Source organism: Stenella coeruleoalba (genome assembly GCF_951394435.1).
Source record: "Stenella coeruleoalba genome assembly, chromosome: 11".
In the NCBI taxonomy this organism is placed as follows: Eukaryota; Metazoa; Chordata; class Mammalia; order Artiodactyla; family Delphinidae; genus Stenella; species Stenella coeruleoalba.
Genome location: NC_137157.1, coordinates 62739622 through 62755768, shown reverse-complemented (window position 1 = coordinate 62755768; position 16147 = coordinate 62739622). Strand labels below are relative to the sequence as shown.

The following is a 16147-nucleotide window of genomic DNA, read 5'->3' as shown; positions in this document are numbered from 1 at the left end:
GGTTAACTGTTTTCATCCTGGGCTGCCCTGAATGCCTCAAATATACTTCATCATTAGTCAGGTCTCACTTCTGAGAACATTACAAAGAGCTAAAAGTCCCATTAAACCTACTTTCTCCCTCTTTTGTGGTCCCAATCAGGGCAGAGAATCTATCACAATGACAATAATGATGATAGCTGCTGGAAAGGAGGATGCAATAAGTCAGGGAGTTGAGGGAGCCAATGTCCTTACCTTTCTTTTAATGTCTGTAAACTGAGAAAACATAAGAGACCAATAGAAAGCCAATTCCATGATATAATAGTAATAAAGCCCATTTGTGAGAGGCTGGAAGAGAGAAAGTAGTAGTTAGAATACCAGCTAGTCAAAGACTCATTCCACCTCCCCAAATTTCTCCCTCTCAGAGGAGCCATACCCCAAATTATTAAATAACCTTCCTCTCCATCATCTTCCAAGATCTGCAATAGCTAACAGACCTTGGATTGGTGCGGAGACTTAAACCTCTTCCCTTCCACATACACATCTTCAGCTCTCATCTTTCAGAGATCAGATAAGGTTAACACATACTATAGCACAACCAAATTAGTGTGTCTAGAATTCTGGGCAATTAGTGCTTTTCAGGGGATTAAATACACTGAGGGCTTTCTTTCTTCTACTCTGTTAGCAGTCCCCTGACATTTTTCTACTATGGACTAGAACCATAGTAGAAAATCTTGAGGGATTCAAAAGGGACACATGAACCAGAAAGCACCTCATTAAGTGCCAGGGAGCTGTTTTTCTTTCCAGCCCAATTAGGGTGAATATAGGAACCTGGAACAAACAGATCACTGGATTTCACTGCTTATGGGGACCCCAAAAATATATACCTGAATATATGACTCAAAGAGACTCAGTCCCTAATCCCTCAAGAATCCCAAGGAAATGTGCTATCTTCCCTTAGGACTGGCAATGTACTCTCCCCAACCCCATCTTACACACACACATAAGACCCCTGTCTTGAAAGGGCTCAGATCCTACCTGATAAGGGTAACTGTGCCAGCATTGTCGGGTGTCCCAGAACCAAGGCGACTAAGAGAAAACAGATAATCTAAGTCAGCCCTTAGAATTCTCCCCTGGCTCATCTATATAATCCCTTTCTCTCTATGCTTGGGGCAAAAGAGTTGGGAAAGAAAAAGGAATCCCTCTTGACAGAATTTAGGGTAACTAAATGGCTAGACTTTTCTTCTAGAACAAGAAAGTGTTATTACAAAGAGAGAAACCATGCTTTGAGGTATGTAAGAGCAATGAGAGCTCTAGGATAGTTTCTGGAAACATCACAACCTGGAATATATAGGAAACTGGGAGGCAGGAAGACAATGATTTCATTTAATAACTGAGAGCGAGATCTCCATGCCAAAGATTCACAAGTCAAAAGTAATAATCTCTAATGGAGTTTCAATTAAGTCCATTTCATCTAAGTTGTTGAATTTATTACTGTTAAATTGTTCACAATCTTGTCCTATTATTCTTTCAATGTCTACAGGATATGTAGTGATAGCTTCTTCTTTTTTTTTTTTTTTTAAGTTTTGGCCACACCCCACAGCATGTGGGACCTTAGTTCCCCAACCAGGATCGAACCTGCACTCCCTGCATTGGAAGGCGGAGTCTTAACATTGGACAAACAGGGAAATCCCCGTGATAGCCTCTTTTTCTTCCTGATACTGATAATTTGTTTTCTTATTTTTTTCTAAGGGTTTATCAATTTTAATTAAACCTTTCAAAGAACCAACTTTTGGCTTTATTAATTTTCTCCATTATTTGTCTAATGCCTATTTCATCGATTTTTGCTTTTTCCTTTCCTTTAACTTACTTTGGGTTTACTTTGCTCTTCTTTTTCTGGATCTTAAAGTGAAAACTTAGATCATTGACTTTAAAGCTTTCTTCTTTTCTAATATAAACATTTAAAGTTATAAATTTCCTCTTAAGTATGCTTTAGCTGCATGCCACACATTTTGGTATGTTGTATTTTCAGCATCATTCAATTCAAAATATTTGCTAATTTCCCTATGATTTCTTATTTGATCTTTGGGTTATTTAGAAGAGTTGTTTAACTTCCAAATATTTCTCTAGATATCTTTTTATTATTAATTTGATTTCTATTTTAATTCCATATGGTCAGAGAACATATTTTGTAAGATTTCAATATTTTAAAATTTGCTGAGACTAATTTTATGGCCTAACATATGGTTATCTTAGTTGGTGTTCCATGTACATTTGAAAATAATACATATTCTTCAGCTGTTGGTGTAGTGTCCTATAAATGTCAATTAGGCCAAATTGATTGACTGTGTTGTTTAAATCTTCTACAACTTCAGTGATTTTTGTCTAGTGATTTAGTCAATTATGAAGAGTATTAAAATCTCCAAATATGACTGTATATTTGTCTATTCTCTTCCTTTTCCCTTCTTTCTGCCTCTTTATGTTTCATGTATTTTGAAGCCTCAATTATTGCATTTAGAGGAAAATAGTGTGGTACAGTGAAAAAAAAAACGGACTCATGAATCAAAAAGCCTGAAATTCTTCTTTGACTCTGACAATTAGCTGAAAAGCAGGAATAATACCTGTTTTACCCACTATAATGAGTTACTGACTTGATTTCTGTAATGTCTCCTCCTTGAAAGAACAGGACTTTTGTCAAGTGCTTTTGTAAACCATCACGTACTATGCTGATTTAATTAATTTTTTTATTATTAGCATTATTTATGGGAGAAACAGTAGAGTCATGAGGTTACTGATGTCAGGCCCCAGACAGAAGACAATCTATTTAGCTTATCACAAGAAAAAAAAAAAATCACAAGAAAAGAAGAAAAGGGAGTAAGGGACAAAATCTAAAGGTATTTAACTCTTATCTCCAGGAATGTAGGTATGATTAGAACCCAACAGAGAACCAGAGAAAGTTCAGACTCACCGACCAGAGAAATCTAACTCCATAGCAGAATATACATAAATAAAAAGTGAATCTCCACCTGGATGGGCAAGAAGTAGAAGTTAGATAAATATTTACTCAAAAGAAAGTCTGTGAAGTAAAGAAGTCAAGAGAGCAGATTTGGGGATAAGACAGTTACTGGTAAGAAATTAAGTTCCCATAATAGGGACAAATACTGTTACCGAAAAAACCAAAGAGATAAAAATCTTCCAGCCTCTGTTTAAAATAGATTTCCACAAGTGTATACTGTCTTTAGTAAACTTTTCTTCCATATTAGACTCCCTGATGATAGTGCCTATTATTTTTTTTTGCATGATAATGAGAAATACAGCACTCGGTGTCCAGAGGATAATCAGCAAAAATCCAGTGAAATGGATTATAGTAGGTATGCATATCTACCTATGTAAGTGCCAGTATAGGAATTCATTCCCAATTTATTTGGGAAAGGGGAACAAAATGGAACTACATCTAGCTTAGGGGCAAGCATGTCCAAGAAACTAAGGGTGATCAGGCTTCCAGTTCTCTTCTTCCCAGCCTATAATAGAGTTAGCCCTCCGCATCTATTGACTGTTATCCTAACAAGAGAAGTGATTTCCAAAAAGAAAACCTTAGTCCAGTCATACTCCACCCTTCTCCTCACTCCCCACCTCCTTCTGCACACCTACATGCTTTCACAGAATTTAGTGAGCGTTGGGGGCTTGTCCTGATTCCTCCGATGGCGAAACCAGCATTGGATTTTTCGGACATCCCAGTCCAGTTGCTTTGACAGGCCCTCCAGCCTTTTTTCATCAGGATACTGCAGATGTATGACCAGAGTCAGAACATCCCTTTTTCTTCAAACCTCTCATTAAATCCCTTTGACTAGTTGAGTGGCAAAGCGGCAATAACTATAGTGACTTAAGTAATGTTTTTCTTTCCAGGTTTCATCCCCAAAGTCAGTTTTAGTATGAAGTACTATTTTACACATCAAGGACCTTTACCATTCATCTATACACATCCTTGTTTGGTCTTCTCCCTCCAGCCCAAGCTAAGTAAAAAGAGATATTAAAACCCAACCGCAAAGGCTATCAGTACCATTTCCATTTGATTATGCAACTAGGTAATGACAAGAGCTGGAGCAGGGAAAAACAAAATCAAAATATGATGTGTGTCTGGGGGAGAAGGAGGGGTGGTGGTGACTACTAGGCCTAAAACTCAAATGTATGTAAACTTGACTTATTTAAGGGATCCTGGCCCAAAGGTATTTCCCTGAGTGGATAAAGTTTTCCTAATAGCTCTATGGACTTCCCAAATGTGAAAGATCATCCCATCCTATCCCTACCCTTGGAAATACTTGCTCTTTTATCCTCCCCTGCCCTATGGGATAAACCCCCACACGAATCTTCCTCTGTTTCTTTGCCCACTTACCTTGGTAACAGATATGAACACCTTTTCAAGGATGGCATTAGGTTGGGCCTGATAAGGACCACTGTCCTGGATGCCAACATGGAGTGCACAGGGTTTGGCAATAAACCTGTAATGGAGAAAACCCAAAAGCCAATTCTAAAAATGGTTTGCTAAGCATGAAGCAAAGATCCTGATTAGGGGACTAATAAGAGGAAAAAGGGGAGACACTTGGCTCGGAGCCAGGACTTTTTGATTTAGTCCTGGATTCTGCCATTGACTCACTTGAGAAGTGACCTGTTTAAGAAATATTGGAACATAAGCTCTCTTTCCATTTTTCCCTGGCTTCCCTTATCACATCTTGAGCTTTAGAGTCAGAGAGACCTAGATCAAATCACTAGTCTACCATTTACTGCCTGTATGAACTTGGGCAATTTATTTAATCTTGCTAAAGCTCAGTTTTTTCATCTATAAGATTAAGATTCTTGCTACTCAACATAAGGCCAACAGATAAACAGCATTACTGGTTTTTCCTAGAAGCTTTTTAGAAATACAGAATCTTGAACCCCATCTCAGACCAGCAAAATCAGAATCTGCACTAACAAGATTCCCAGGGGATTCATATTCCCATTAAAATGTTAGAAGCGGGTCTACTTTACATGAATCTTGCAGGTACAATGATATTACATATATGAAGACCGTGACACAAGGAAAGTGCTTAATAAATGGTAATTTTCCTTATATCAGATGATCAAGAAGATCTTAATTGGAGGGAAAGGTAGAACTGAGACTGAGCTCTTCCTAAACACAAATATCCTGGGTCATGGTCACCTTCCTGCCTAATCAAAAGACTATACGGAAATACTTTGAACTTTCAGAAGCTCTGAAGAAAGAAAACTGGGAAACTACGAAGAGTGGTAAGAAGGAAATTACCTATTAGTACTCAATTCTAGTCCCAGATCTACCACTAATAAGTCACAGAAACTTGGTCAAGTCACTTAATTCTTGGGTTTTGGTTTTGTCATCTAAAAGAAGGGGTTATACGAGATGATGTATAAGATTTTTTTTCTTGGGCTTCCCTGGCGCTGCAGTGGTTAAGAATCCGCCTGCCAACGCAGGGGACACGGGTTCGATCCCTGGTCTGGGGAGATCCCACATGCTGCGGAGCAACTAAGCCCATGCGCCGCAACTACTGAGCCTGAGCTCTAAAGCCCATGAGCCACAACTACTGAGCCCACGCACCACAACTACTGAAGCCCACGCGCCTAGAGCCCATGCTCCGCAACAAGAGAAGCCACCACAATGAGAAGCCTGCACACCGCAATAAAGAATAGTCCCCGCTCGCCACAACTAGAGAAAGCCCGCACGCAGCAACGAAGACCCAACGCAGCCAAAAAAAATAATAAATTAAATAAATAAATTTTAAAAATAAAAGATTTTTTTCTCTTTCTAAGATTCCATAGTGATATCATTGATTATAACTAACTTATAACTTTTACATCTTTGAAAATTGAGGAATTATTCCTTGGCTCTGCAAGAAAGATCTCTCTGTTCTACACAACCATAGATTTTTATGAGCCTCAGCTCTAGGAAAAGCTTTATGTAGTCACTTTCAGAATAAGTCAAAACCAGTTCTAGCTCTCTTAGCATCTTAGGGAGTCTCGTGATGAAATTATAACGGGGAGGTGTAAGATGGAATGCTCTTGACCTATTTTCTTGATCTGCATTCAAATCCAGAATTTATCTCTAAGGGAGGGACTGAAAACAAGAAACTTTGTTTATTGTCTTCCTCTATGAAAACTTCTTTTACCTTTATCACCAAAGTTCCTGAGCCATGGGGAAACATTGATTCAGATAAAGTAAGCCACATCCGCGACCCATTCTTTTCTCTCTTTTGCACCGGTGGTATAAAAGTTTTATTCAAATGCCAGTGCTAACAGATACTTTAATTTATACTTCCTGGTATATAATTCTGTGTACAAATATTTTAAAGCCCCATTCATGTTTAAACTCCTTGTGAACACAGAGAATACTGTTTTTGTATTTATCAAGGTTCTGTACTCAGTAGTTGCTCAGCAATTGACGAGGAACAGGTCTAGTGAATTCCACCCTTGTTCTGTTGGAGCTCAGTTTGGACGCAGCATTGATCACCATCCAGAACAGTAATTAAGGCAGCCATTCTTGGGACTTCCCTGGTAGTCCAGTGGTTAGGACTCCGCGCTTCCACTGCAGCGGGCGCAGGTTCGACCCCTGGTCCGGGAACTACAATCCCACATGCCGTGCTGTAGCACGGCCAGAAAAAAAAGAAAAAAAAAAGGTAGCCATTCTTTGCTGTTGAGTTGGTGCCTGTATCAGAGATAAAAGCACTGAATCCTCTCTCCCTGTCTCCTCCCACTTACATTAATTGAATGAAGAGGTAGATCCAAGAACAAAAAACTGTCTTTCCAATTCCTACTCTTACTCCCTGATTCAGGCCTCTTCCTCAATGCAGTCAGGTGATTAAAGGCCCTGGGGTTAGACAGATTTTACCAGCTAAGAGACTTTGTGAAAGCTACTCACCTACAGAATGAGGATAATAGTATCTGCTTCACAGGTTTATTTTAAAGATGAGATAACATAATGCATGCCTAACCCAGTACCTGACACTTTGTAAACATGCATTAAAAGGCAGCTATTATTATTTTCACTAGGAACAGATAGTTCAGTGTGGGTACTCTCTGACGGTACCTCCAGCAAAGTGAGAAGAGCAAGAAACCCTCTTTCACACAACAGGGATGGGGTTGTACCCTGATCACTTGGGTGAAGCCAAGATTGCTTTATTATCTAGACCTTGAAGCAGACTTAATATCCTAGAGTTGTCATAAGTTCACATCCTGCCCTCATTAGTTCAGAGTTCAATGAAAGACATAAAGCTATTGGCATCAAGTCAGTGACAGCTGTAAGACTCTAAGAAAATTTGTTTATTTGACAAATATTTATTGGGCACTGATTTTGTGCTATAGCATGAAGCACAAAACCAAATATAAGGGGCTTCCCTGGTGGCACAGTGGTTGAGAGTCCGCCTGCCGATGCAGGGGACACGGGTTCGTGCCCCGGTCCGGGAAGATCCCACATGCCGTGGAGCGGCTGGGCCCGTGAGCCATGGCTGCTGAGCCTGCGCGGCTCCGCAACGGGAGAGGCCACAACAGTGAGAGGCCCGCGTACCGCAAAAAAAAAAAACCAAATATAAGGACTTACGATTGGAAAAGAATTTTTTTAAAGTATTTATTTATTTAATCATTTATTTGGCTGCACCAGGTCTTAGCTGCAGCACGAAGGATCTTCATTGTGGCATGTTTAGTTGCAGCACACGGGCTTCTTAGTTGCGGCATGCGAACTCGTAGTTGCCGCATGCCTGTGGGATCTAGTTCACTGACCGGGATCGAACCCAGGCCCCCTGCATTGGGAGTGCAGACTCCTACCCACTTGACCACCAGGGAAGTCTAAAGAATTTTTTCTGTGATAAAAAAATTCATATCAGGGGACTTCCCTGGCAGCCCAGTGGTTAAGACTCCATGCTTCCACTGCAGGGGGCGCAGGTTGGATCCCTGGTTGGGGAACTAAGATCCCACATGCCATGCGGCACAACCAAAAAAAAAAAAAAATTCAAATCAGAACTTTGAGAAAGTTCACACCTAGTCATATGGTCATTCTACATCATTCACCTGACATTTAGTATAACTTATAAAATAGGTTGGCCAAACTCCAAAGAGCCTAGCATTAGCATTCATCCTTTCTGTTAAATCAGCTCTCCTCAAAGCATGCCTGGAGACCTCTGAGACCCTTTTCAGGAGCTCTGCAAGGTCAAAATTATTCTCATAATTCTATAGTTTCATAATAATTCTTTTCTCTCTCATTCTCTCATGAGTGTACAGTGGAATTTTCCACAGCTTACATGACATATAGCAACAGATCGAATGCAGAACTGATATGAGACTACAGCTACCAGATATTAAAAAGGCTCACAAAAATGTAAAATAATGCTATCCTCACATTTTTTTTTGTTTTGGAAAAGTAATTTTTCATAAAACGTTAGTTATATTACCAATACAATCAATGTATTGTTATTTATAAGTGAATTAATAAATACAATTTAAAAATTTTTCTATGTTAATTTTGAAAACAGTACATATTGGTAGATATTATCCATATAAGCAAAAACTCTCTGGGGTCCTCGATAACTTTTAATAGTGTAAAAATTCCTGACATCATCGTTTGAAAACTGCTGTGCTGGACGACATCGTCAAACTTATCTTGTGATTTTCTGTCCTCTCCAGTATCAATGTTACCCAAGTTTTAAAATAATTTGTAAGACCAGACTACCCTTTGCCTGCATATCTGAATAAGTAGGCACCTAGTGGTCTATAATGGTAAACTACTCCTTTCCACTTGCCACTCCAGGAACGTAAGTCTAGTGACCCAACCTGATTGTACTGTATCTGTCCTACTCTAGAGAGACCATTTCATTCTGCCCCTTTCCTGTCCTCCAGATACATGGCAGCAGCTGACCTAAGCCTGGGTTAATTAAGATGAAATTACTCACTGCTTTGCTTTTTCACACCAGAGACAAGAGCTATATCAACAATTCTATCTTTGTGACCCACTGTAACATCATTGACGGATGTGAACTATACACAAATATATTCAAAAGTCTAGACCGAGCTTCTCAACTAGTGTGTCATGGAAAGTAACACAGATGGATTATACTTATGTTGAGATACTGCTCTTAGCTCTTAGGGTGGTCCATGGGGTGGGTGGTAGCCAGACACCCTTGTCTGTAGCCTTTGGCCTCATATACCCCACTGTGCATGCACATATTATTTTCTATGTGTGCAGCAACATGATTGGGTTGGGAAGCACTGGCTTAGATCAATTTCTGGAAAAACATAAAATGTCAAAATTGATATATAAAAAAGAAAAATAACCATCAAAGAAACTGAAATAGAAAACAAGATGAAGAAGGGGAAAATACAATAAAAAGAGAAAGGTCTTATCCAGACTGATGAAGATGGTATATCATTAGGTGAAGAGTATTGAGTAACTAAATATTTTGAACCTGAATACTCCCTCCACCACCCTCCACATAGAGAGAGACACACACACACACACACACACACACACACACACACACACACACACACACACACACGGAGAGAAGATAGCTGAGATATTTAGAAGCAAATGCAGAATCCCATAGAAAACATTCAGAAAGTCCATTCCCTTTACAATTGAATTTTTTTTTTTGGCCACACCACTCGGCTTGCAGGATCTTAGCTCCCCAACCAGGGACTGAATCCGATCCCTCGGCACTGAAAGCGCAGAGTCGTAACCACTGGACTGCCAGGGAATTCCCTACAACTTAATTCTTAATAAACCAATCACATTAAAAAATGTAAGTGGGTTTCCCTGGTGGCGCAGTGGTTGAGAGTCCGCCTGCCGATGCAGGGCACACGGGTTCGTGCCCCGGTCTGGGAAGATCCCACATGCCGCGGAGCGGCTGGGCCCGTGAGCCACGGCCAGTGAGCCTGCGCGTCCTCCGCAACGGGAGTGGCCACAACAGTGAGAGGCCCGAGTACCGCAAACAAACAAAAAATGTAAGTAACTCCTAAGAGTTGAAAGAGAAGGAGAAAGTAAAAAGGACACTCGGGGGCGGAGTCAAGATGGCAAACCAGGAGGATGCGGAATTCCGTTTCCTCACAACTAGGGCACCTACCAGGCACCAGAGGGGGACCACAGACACCTAAAGGGACGGGAGGAACCCCCAGTGACCCGGTAGTGTGTGGGGGGAGTGAAGGGGGAGGAGAAGTGGAGGCCGGACGGGACTGGTGCCCCTGAAGGGTGGCTGGGGGAGGGGAAAACGGGGAAATTGGGGGACCATTGGGAGGGCAGAGGATCAAAAGGGAGTGTGGCTAGGTTTCCCCTGCCCACCTCCTGAGATCCCAGGCCTGATCCTCTGCCCACCTAGGCTCCCTCCAGCCCAGCGGGTCCTGAGGGAGTGAGAGGGAGGGAAGGGAGAGCAAAAGTAAAGTCCAGACCTCCAGCACCAGCACCCCAAGGGGTGGCTGGGGGAGGAGAGGAGTTCCTACACCCAGCGGGACCCACCCACGGTTAGGGGTCCAGCGGCGATGGGGGAGACCCTGGGGGAGACGGTGGGGGAGGGGCACGAAGGAACGAAGCCATTGCTCACCCTGTCCACTTAGGCACCAGGAAGCCTGTTGGGCTCCTGGGCCTAATCCTCTGCCCTCGGAGCCTCCCTCCTGCAGTGCAGAGCCCAAGCCCCGCCCCTACACCCCCACCCAGGGCCTCGACTCTACACTTGGAGACCCCCTCCAACGAGCTGGGCCTAAACCCCACCCACACACCCTCACTCAGCGCCCTACCTCCAAACTACGGAACTTCTCACTCCTGAGGCCCTACTTTGGACATGCTGCCTCTCCTCTTCCCCACAGGTCCTAAGCAGAGGCCACGCCCCATGCTCAAACATCACCCCCCACCCGCCTAAGCCCCGCCCCACCATAAACACCGTCCCTGCCTAAGTGCCACCCCAGCCTAAACTCCGCCCCCATGGCCAAGGCTTTTTTTTTCTTTTCTTTTTTCCTCTTTTAGATTGGGGTTCTGTTTTACATCGTTGATTCACTGCTGTCGATTCTTTCATATTTTTATTTTTCCTAATAAATCTTTTATTTTTCTAATTTTATTTTATTCTTTATACTTTGTTATTGTTCTCTCCTTTTGGCTTGTCCCCCCCCCCCACCCTTTTTTTTTTCTTTTTTCTGTTGTGGTTTTATTTTACCTTGTTGCAGTTGTTTCAATTATAGTTTTATTTTTCCTAATATAATTTTTATATTTCTAATTCTATTTTGTTTTTTCTCTTTCATATTGTGCTGCTCCTTTTTTTCTTTCTTCCTTTTTTTTTTTTTAACCGTGCCACAAAGCTTGCAGGATATTGGTTCCCAGGCCGGAGGTCGGGCCCGAGCTCCTGTGGTGGGAGCTCCAAGTCCAAACCGCTGGACTAACAGAGAACCTCAGACCCCAGGGAATATCAGTTGGAGTGAGGCCTCCCAGAGGTCCTCAACTCAGCACCAAGACCCATCTCTATCCAACTGCCTACAAATTCCAGTACTGGACGTCTCAGGCCAAACAACCAGTAAGACAGGAATACAGCACCACCATCAAAAAAAAAAAACGACAAAAAAAATGTTACAGACGAAGGAGCAAGGTAAAAACCTACAAGACCAAATAAATGAAGATGAAATGGGCAACCTACCTGAAAAAGAATTCAGAGTAATGATAGTAAAGATGATCCAAAATCTTGGAAACAGAATGGAGAAAATATAAGAAACATTCAACAAGGATCTAGAAGAATTAAAGAGCTAACAAACAATGGTGAACAACACAATAAATGAAATTAAAAATACTCTAGAAGGAATCAATAACCGAAAAACTGAGGCAGAAGAATGGATAAGTGAGCTGGAAGATAAAATGGTGGAAATAACTGCCAGGGAGCAGAATAAAGAAAAAAGAATAAAAAGAATTGAGGACGGTCCCAGAGACCTCTGGGACAACATTACACACAACAACATTCGAATTATAGGGGTCCCAGAAGAAGAAGAGAAAAAGAAAGGATCGGAGAAAATATTTTAAGAGATTATAGTCGAAAGCTTCCCTAACATGGAAAGGAAATAGTCAACCAAGTCCAGGAAGCACAGAGAATACCATACAGGTTAAATCCAAAGAGAAACATGCAGAGAAACATACTAATCAAACTATCAAAAATTAAATACAAAGAAAAAATATTAAAAGCAGCAAGGGAAAAGCAACAAATAACATACAAGGGAATCCCCATAAGGTTAACAGCTGATCTTTCAGCAGAAACTCTGCAAGCCAGAAGGGAGTGGCAGGACATATTTAAAGTGATGAAAGGGAAAAACCTACAACCAGGATTACTCTACCCAGCAAGGATCTCATTCAGATTCGATGGAGAAATTTAAACCTTTACAGATAAGCAAAAGTTAAGAGAATTCAGCACCACCAAACCAGCTTTACAGCAAATGCTAAAGAAACTTCTCTAGGCAGGAAACACAAGAGGAGGAAAAGACCTACAAAAACAAACCCAAAACAATTAAGAAAATGTAATAGGAACATACATATCAATAATTACCTTAAATGTAAATGGATTAAATGCTCCAACCAAGACACAGACTGACTGAATGGATACAAAAACAAGACCCATATATATGGTGTCTACAAGAGAACCACTTCAGACCTAGAGACACATACAGACTGAAAGTGAGGGGATGGAAAAAGATATTCCATGCAAATGGAAATCAAAAGAAAGCTGGAGTAGCAATTCTCATATCACACAAAATAGACTTTAAAATAAAGAATGTTACAAGAGACAAGGAAGGACACTACATAATGATCAAGGGATCAATCCAAGAAGAAGATATAACAATTGTAAATATTTATGCACCCAACCTAGGAGCACCTCAATGCATAAGGCAAATGCAAACAGCCATAAAAGGGGAAATCAACAGTAACACACCATAGTAGGGGACTTTAACACCCCACTTTCACCAATGGACAGATCATCCAAAATGAAAATAAATAAGGAAACACAAGCTTTAAATGACACATTAAATAAGATGGACTTAATTGATATTTATAGGACATTCCATCCAAAAACAGCAGAATACACTTTCTTCTCAAGTGCTGATGGAACATTGTCCAGGATAGACCATACCCTGGGTCACAAATCAAGCCTTGGTAAATTCAAGAAAATTGAAATCGTATCAAGTATCTTTTCCGACCACAGTGCTATGAGACTATATAACAATTACAGGAAAAAAACTGTAAAAAATACAAACACACGGAGGCTAAACAATACGCTACTAAATAACCAAAAGATCACTGAAGAAATCAAAGAGGAAATCTAAAAATACCGAGACACAAATGGCAATGAAAGCACAACGATCCAAAACCTATGGGATGCAGCAAAAGCATATCTAAGAGGTAAGTTTATAGCAATACAATCCTACCTCAAGAAACAAGAAAAACCTCAAATAAACAACCTAACCTCACACCTAAATCAATTAGAGAAAGAAGAACTAAAAAACACAAAGTAAACAGAAGGAAAGAAATCATAAAGATCAGATCAGAAATAAATGAAAAAGAAATGAAGGAAACAATAGCAAAGATCAGTAAAACTAAAAGCTTGTTCTTTGAGAAGATAAACAAAATTGATAAACCATTAGCCAGACTCATCAAGTAAAAAAGGGAGAACACTCGAATCAACAGAATTAGAAATGAAAAAGAAGTAACAACTGACAGTGCAGAAATACAAAGGATCAGGAGAGATTACTACAAGCAACTATATGCCAATAAAATGGACAACCTGGAAGAAATGGACAAATTCTTAGAAAAGCACAGCCTTCCAAGACTGAACCAGGAAGAAATAGAAAATATAAACAGACCAATCACAAGCAAGGAAATTGAGACTGTGATTAAAAATCTTCCAACAAGTGAAAGCCCAGGACCAGATGGATTCACAGGTAAATTCTATCAAACATTTAGAGAAGAGCTAACACCTATCCTTCTCAAACTCTTCCAAAATAGAGCAGAGGGAGGAATGCTCCCTAACTCATTCTATGAGGCCACCATCACCCTGACACCAAAACCAGACAAAGATGTCACAAAAAAAGAAAACTACTACAGGTCAGTATCACTGATGAACACAGATGCAAAAATCCTCAACAAAATACTAGCAAACAGAATCCAACACACATTAAAAGGATCATACACCATGATCAAGTGGGCTTTATCCCAGGAATGCCAAGGATTCTTCAATATATGCAAATCAATCAATGTGATACACCATATTAACAAACTGAAGGATAAAAACCATATGATCATCTCAATAGACGCAGAAAAAGCTTCTGACAAAATTCAACACCCACTTATGATAAGAACTCTCCAGAAAGTGGGCATAGAGGGAACCTACCTCAACATAATAAAGGCCATATATTGACAAACCCACAGCCAACACTGTTCTCAATGGTGAAAAACTGAAACCATTTCCTCTAAGATCAGGAACAAGACAAGGTTGCCCATTCTCACCACTTTTATTCAACATAGTTTTGGAAGTTTTAGCCACAGCAATCAGAGAAGAAAAGGAAATAAAAGGAATCCAAATTGGAAAAGAAGTAAAACTGTCACTGTTTGCAGATGACATGATACTATACATAGAGAATCCTAAAGATGCTACCAGAAAACTACTAGAGCTAATCAATGAATTTGGTAGAGTAGCAGGATATAAAATTAATGCACAGAAATCTCTGGCATTCCTATACACTAATGATGAAAAATCTGAAAGACAAATTAAAGAAACACTCCCATTTACCACTGCAACAAAAAGAATAAAATACGGAGAATAAACCTACCTAGGAGACAAAAGACCCATATGCAGAAAACTATAAGACACTGATGAAAGAAATTAAAGATGATACAAACAGGTGGAGAGATATACCATGTTCTTGGATTGGAAGAATCAACATTGTGAAAATGCCTATGCTACCCAAAGCAATCTACAGATTCAGTGCAATCCCTATCAAAATACCAATGGCATTTTTCACAGAACTAGAACAAAAAAATTCACAATTTGTATGGAAACACAAAAGACCCTGAATAGCCAAAGCAATATTGAGAAAGGAAAACAAAGCTGGAGCAATCAGGCTCCCTGACTTCAGACTACACTACAAAGCTACAGTAATCAAGACAGTATGGTACTGGCACAAAAACAGAAATATGAATCAATTGAACAGGATAGAAAGCCCAGAGATGAACCCATGCACATATGGTCACCTTATCTTTGATAAAGGAGGCAAGAGAATATAACGGAGAAAAGCCAGCCTCTTCAATAAGTGGTCTGGGAAAACTAGACAGCTACATGTAAAAGAATGAAATTAGAACACTCCCTAACACCACATACAAAAATAAACTCAAAATGGATTAATGACCTAAATGTAAGGTCAGATACTATCAAACTCTTAGAGGAAAACATAGGCAGAACACTCTATGACATAAATCACAGCAAGATCTTTTTTGACCCACCTCCTAGAGAAATGGAAATAAAAACAAAAATAAACAAATGGGACCTAATGAAACTTAAAAGCTTTTGCACAGCAAAGAAAACCATAAAAAAGACGAAAAGACAACCGTCAGGATGGGAGAAAATATTTGCAAATGAAGCAACTGACAAAGGATTAATTTCCAAAATATACAAGCAGCTCATGCAGCTCAATATCAAAAAAACAAACAACCCAATCCAAAAATGGGCAGAAGACCTAAATAGATATTTCTCTAAAGAACAAACAACCCAATCCAAAAATGGACAGAAGACCTAAATAGACATTTCTCCAAAGAAGATATACAGATTGGCAACAAACACATGAAAAGATGCTCAACATCACTAATCATTAGAGAAATGCAAATCAAAACTACAGTGAGGGGGTTTTCCCTGGTGGCGCAGTGGTTGAGAGTCCGCTTGCCGATTCAGGGGACACGGGTTTGTGCCCTGGTCCGGGAAGATCCCACATGCCGTGGAGCGGCTGGGCCCGTGAGCCATAGCCGCTGAGCCTGCACGTCCAGAGCCTGTGCTCTGCAACGGGAGGCCACAAAAGTGAGAGGCCCGCGTACCGCAAAAAAAAAAAAAAAGAACTACAGTGAGGTATCACCACACACCAGTCAGAATGGCCATCATCAAAA

The 16147-nt window shown here is 40.3% G+C and overlaps 1 protein-coding gene across 5 annotated transcripts in view; it reads right to left on the bottom strand.

Moving 5' to 3' along the window:
- Positions 1-16147, bottom strand: part of CERS5 (ceramide synthase 5) — a 35371-nt gene that overhangs the window by 6596 nt on the left and 12628 nt on the right. For 2 of the 5 annotated variants that reach the window (XM_079938003.1, XM_079937999.1), the window contains exons 2-6: positions 4370-4475; positions 3628-3758; positions 2945-3002; positions 1015-1065; positions 232-324 (exon numbers count right to left, since the gene is read on the bottom strand). In XM_079938003.1, the coding sequence (XP_079794129.1) occupies positions 232-324; positions 1015-1065; positions 2945-3002; positions 3628-3758; positions 4370-4475 (439 nt within the window). Of the gene's footprint in view, positions 1-231; positions 325-1014; positions 1066-2944; positions 3003-3623; positions 3759-4369; positions 4476-10764; positions 10784-16147 lie in introns of those variants that run through there. The other 3 variants (XM_079938000.1, XM_079938001.1, XM_079938002.1) reach the window with 2 other exon arrangements.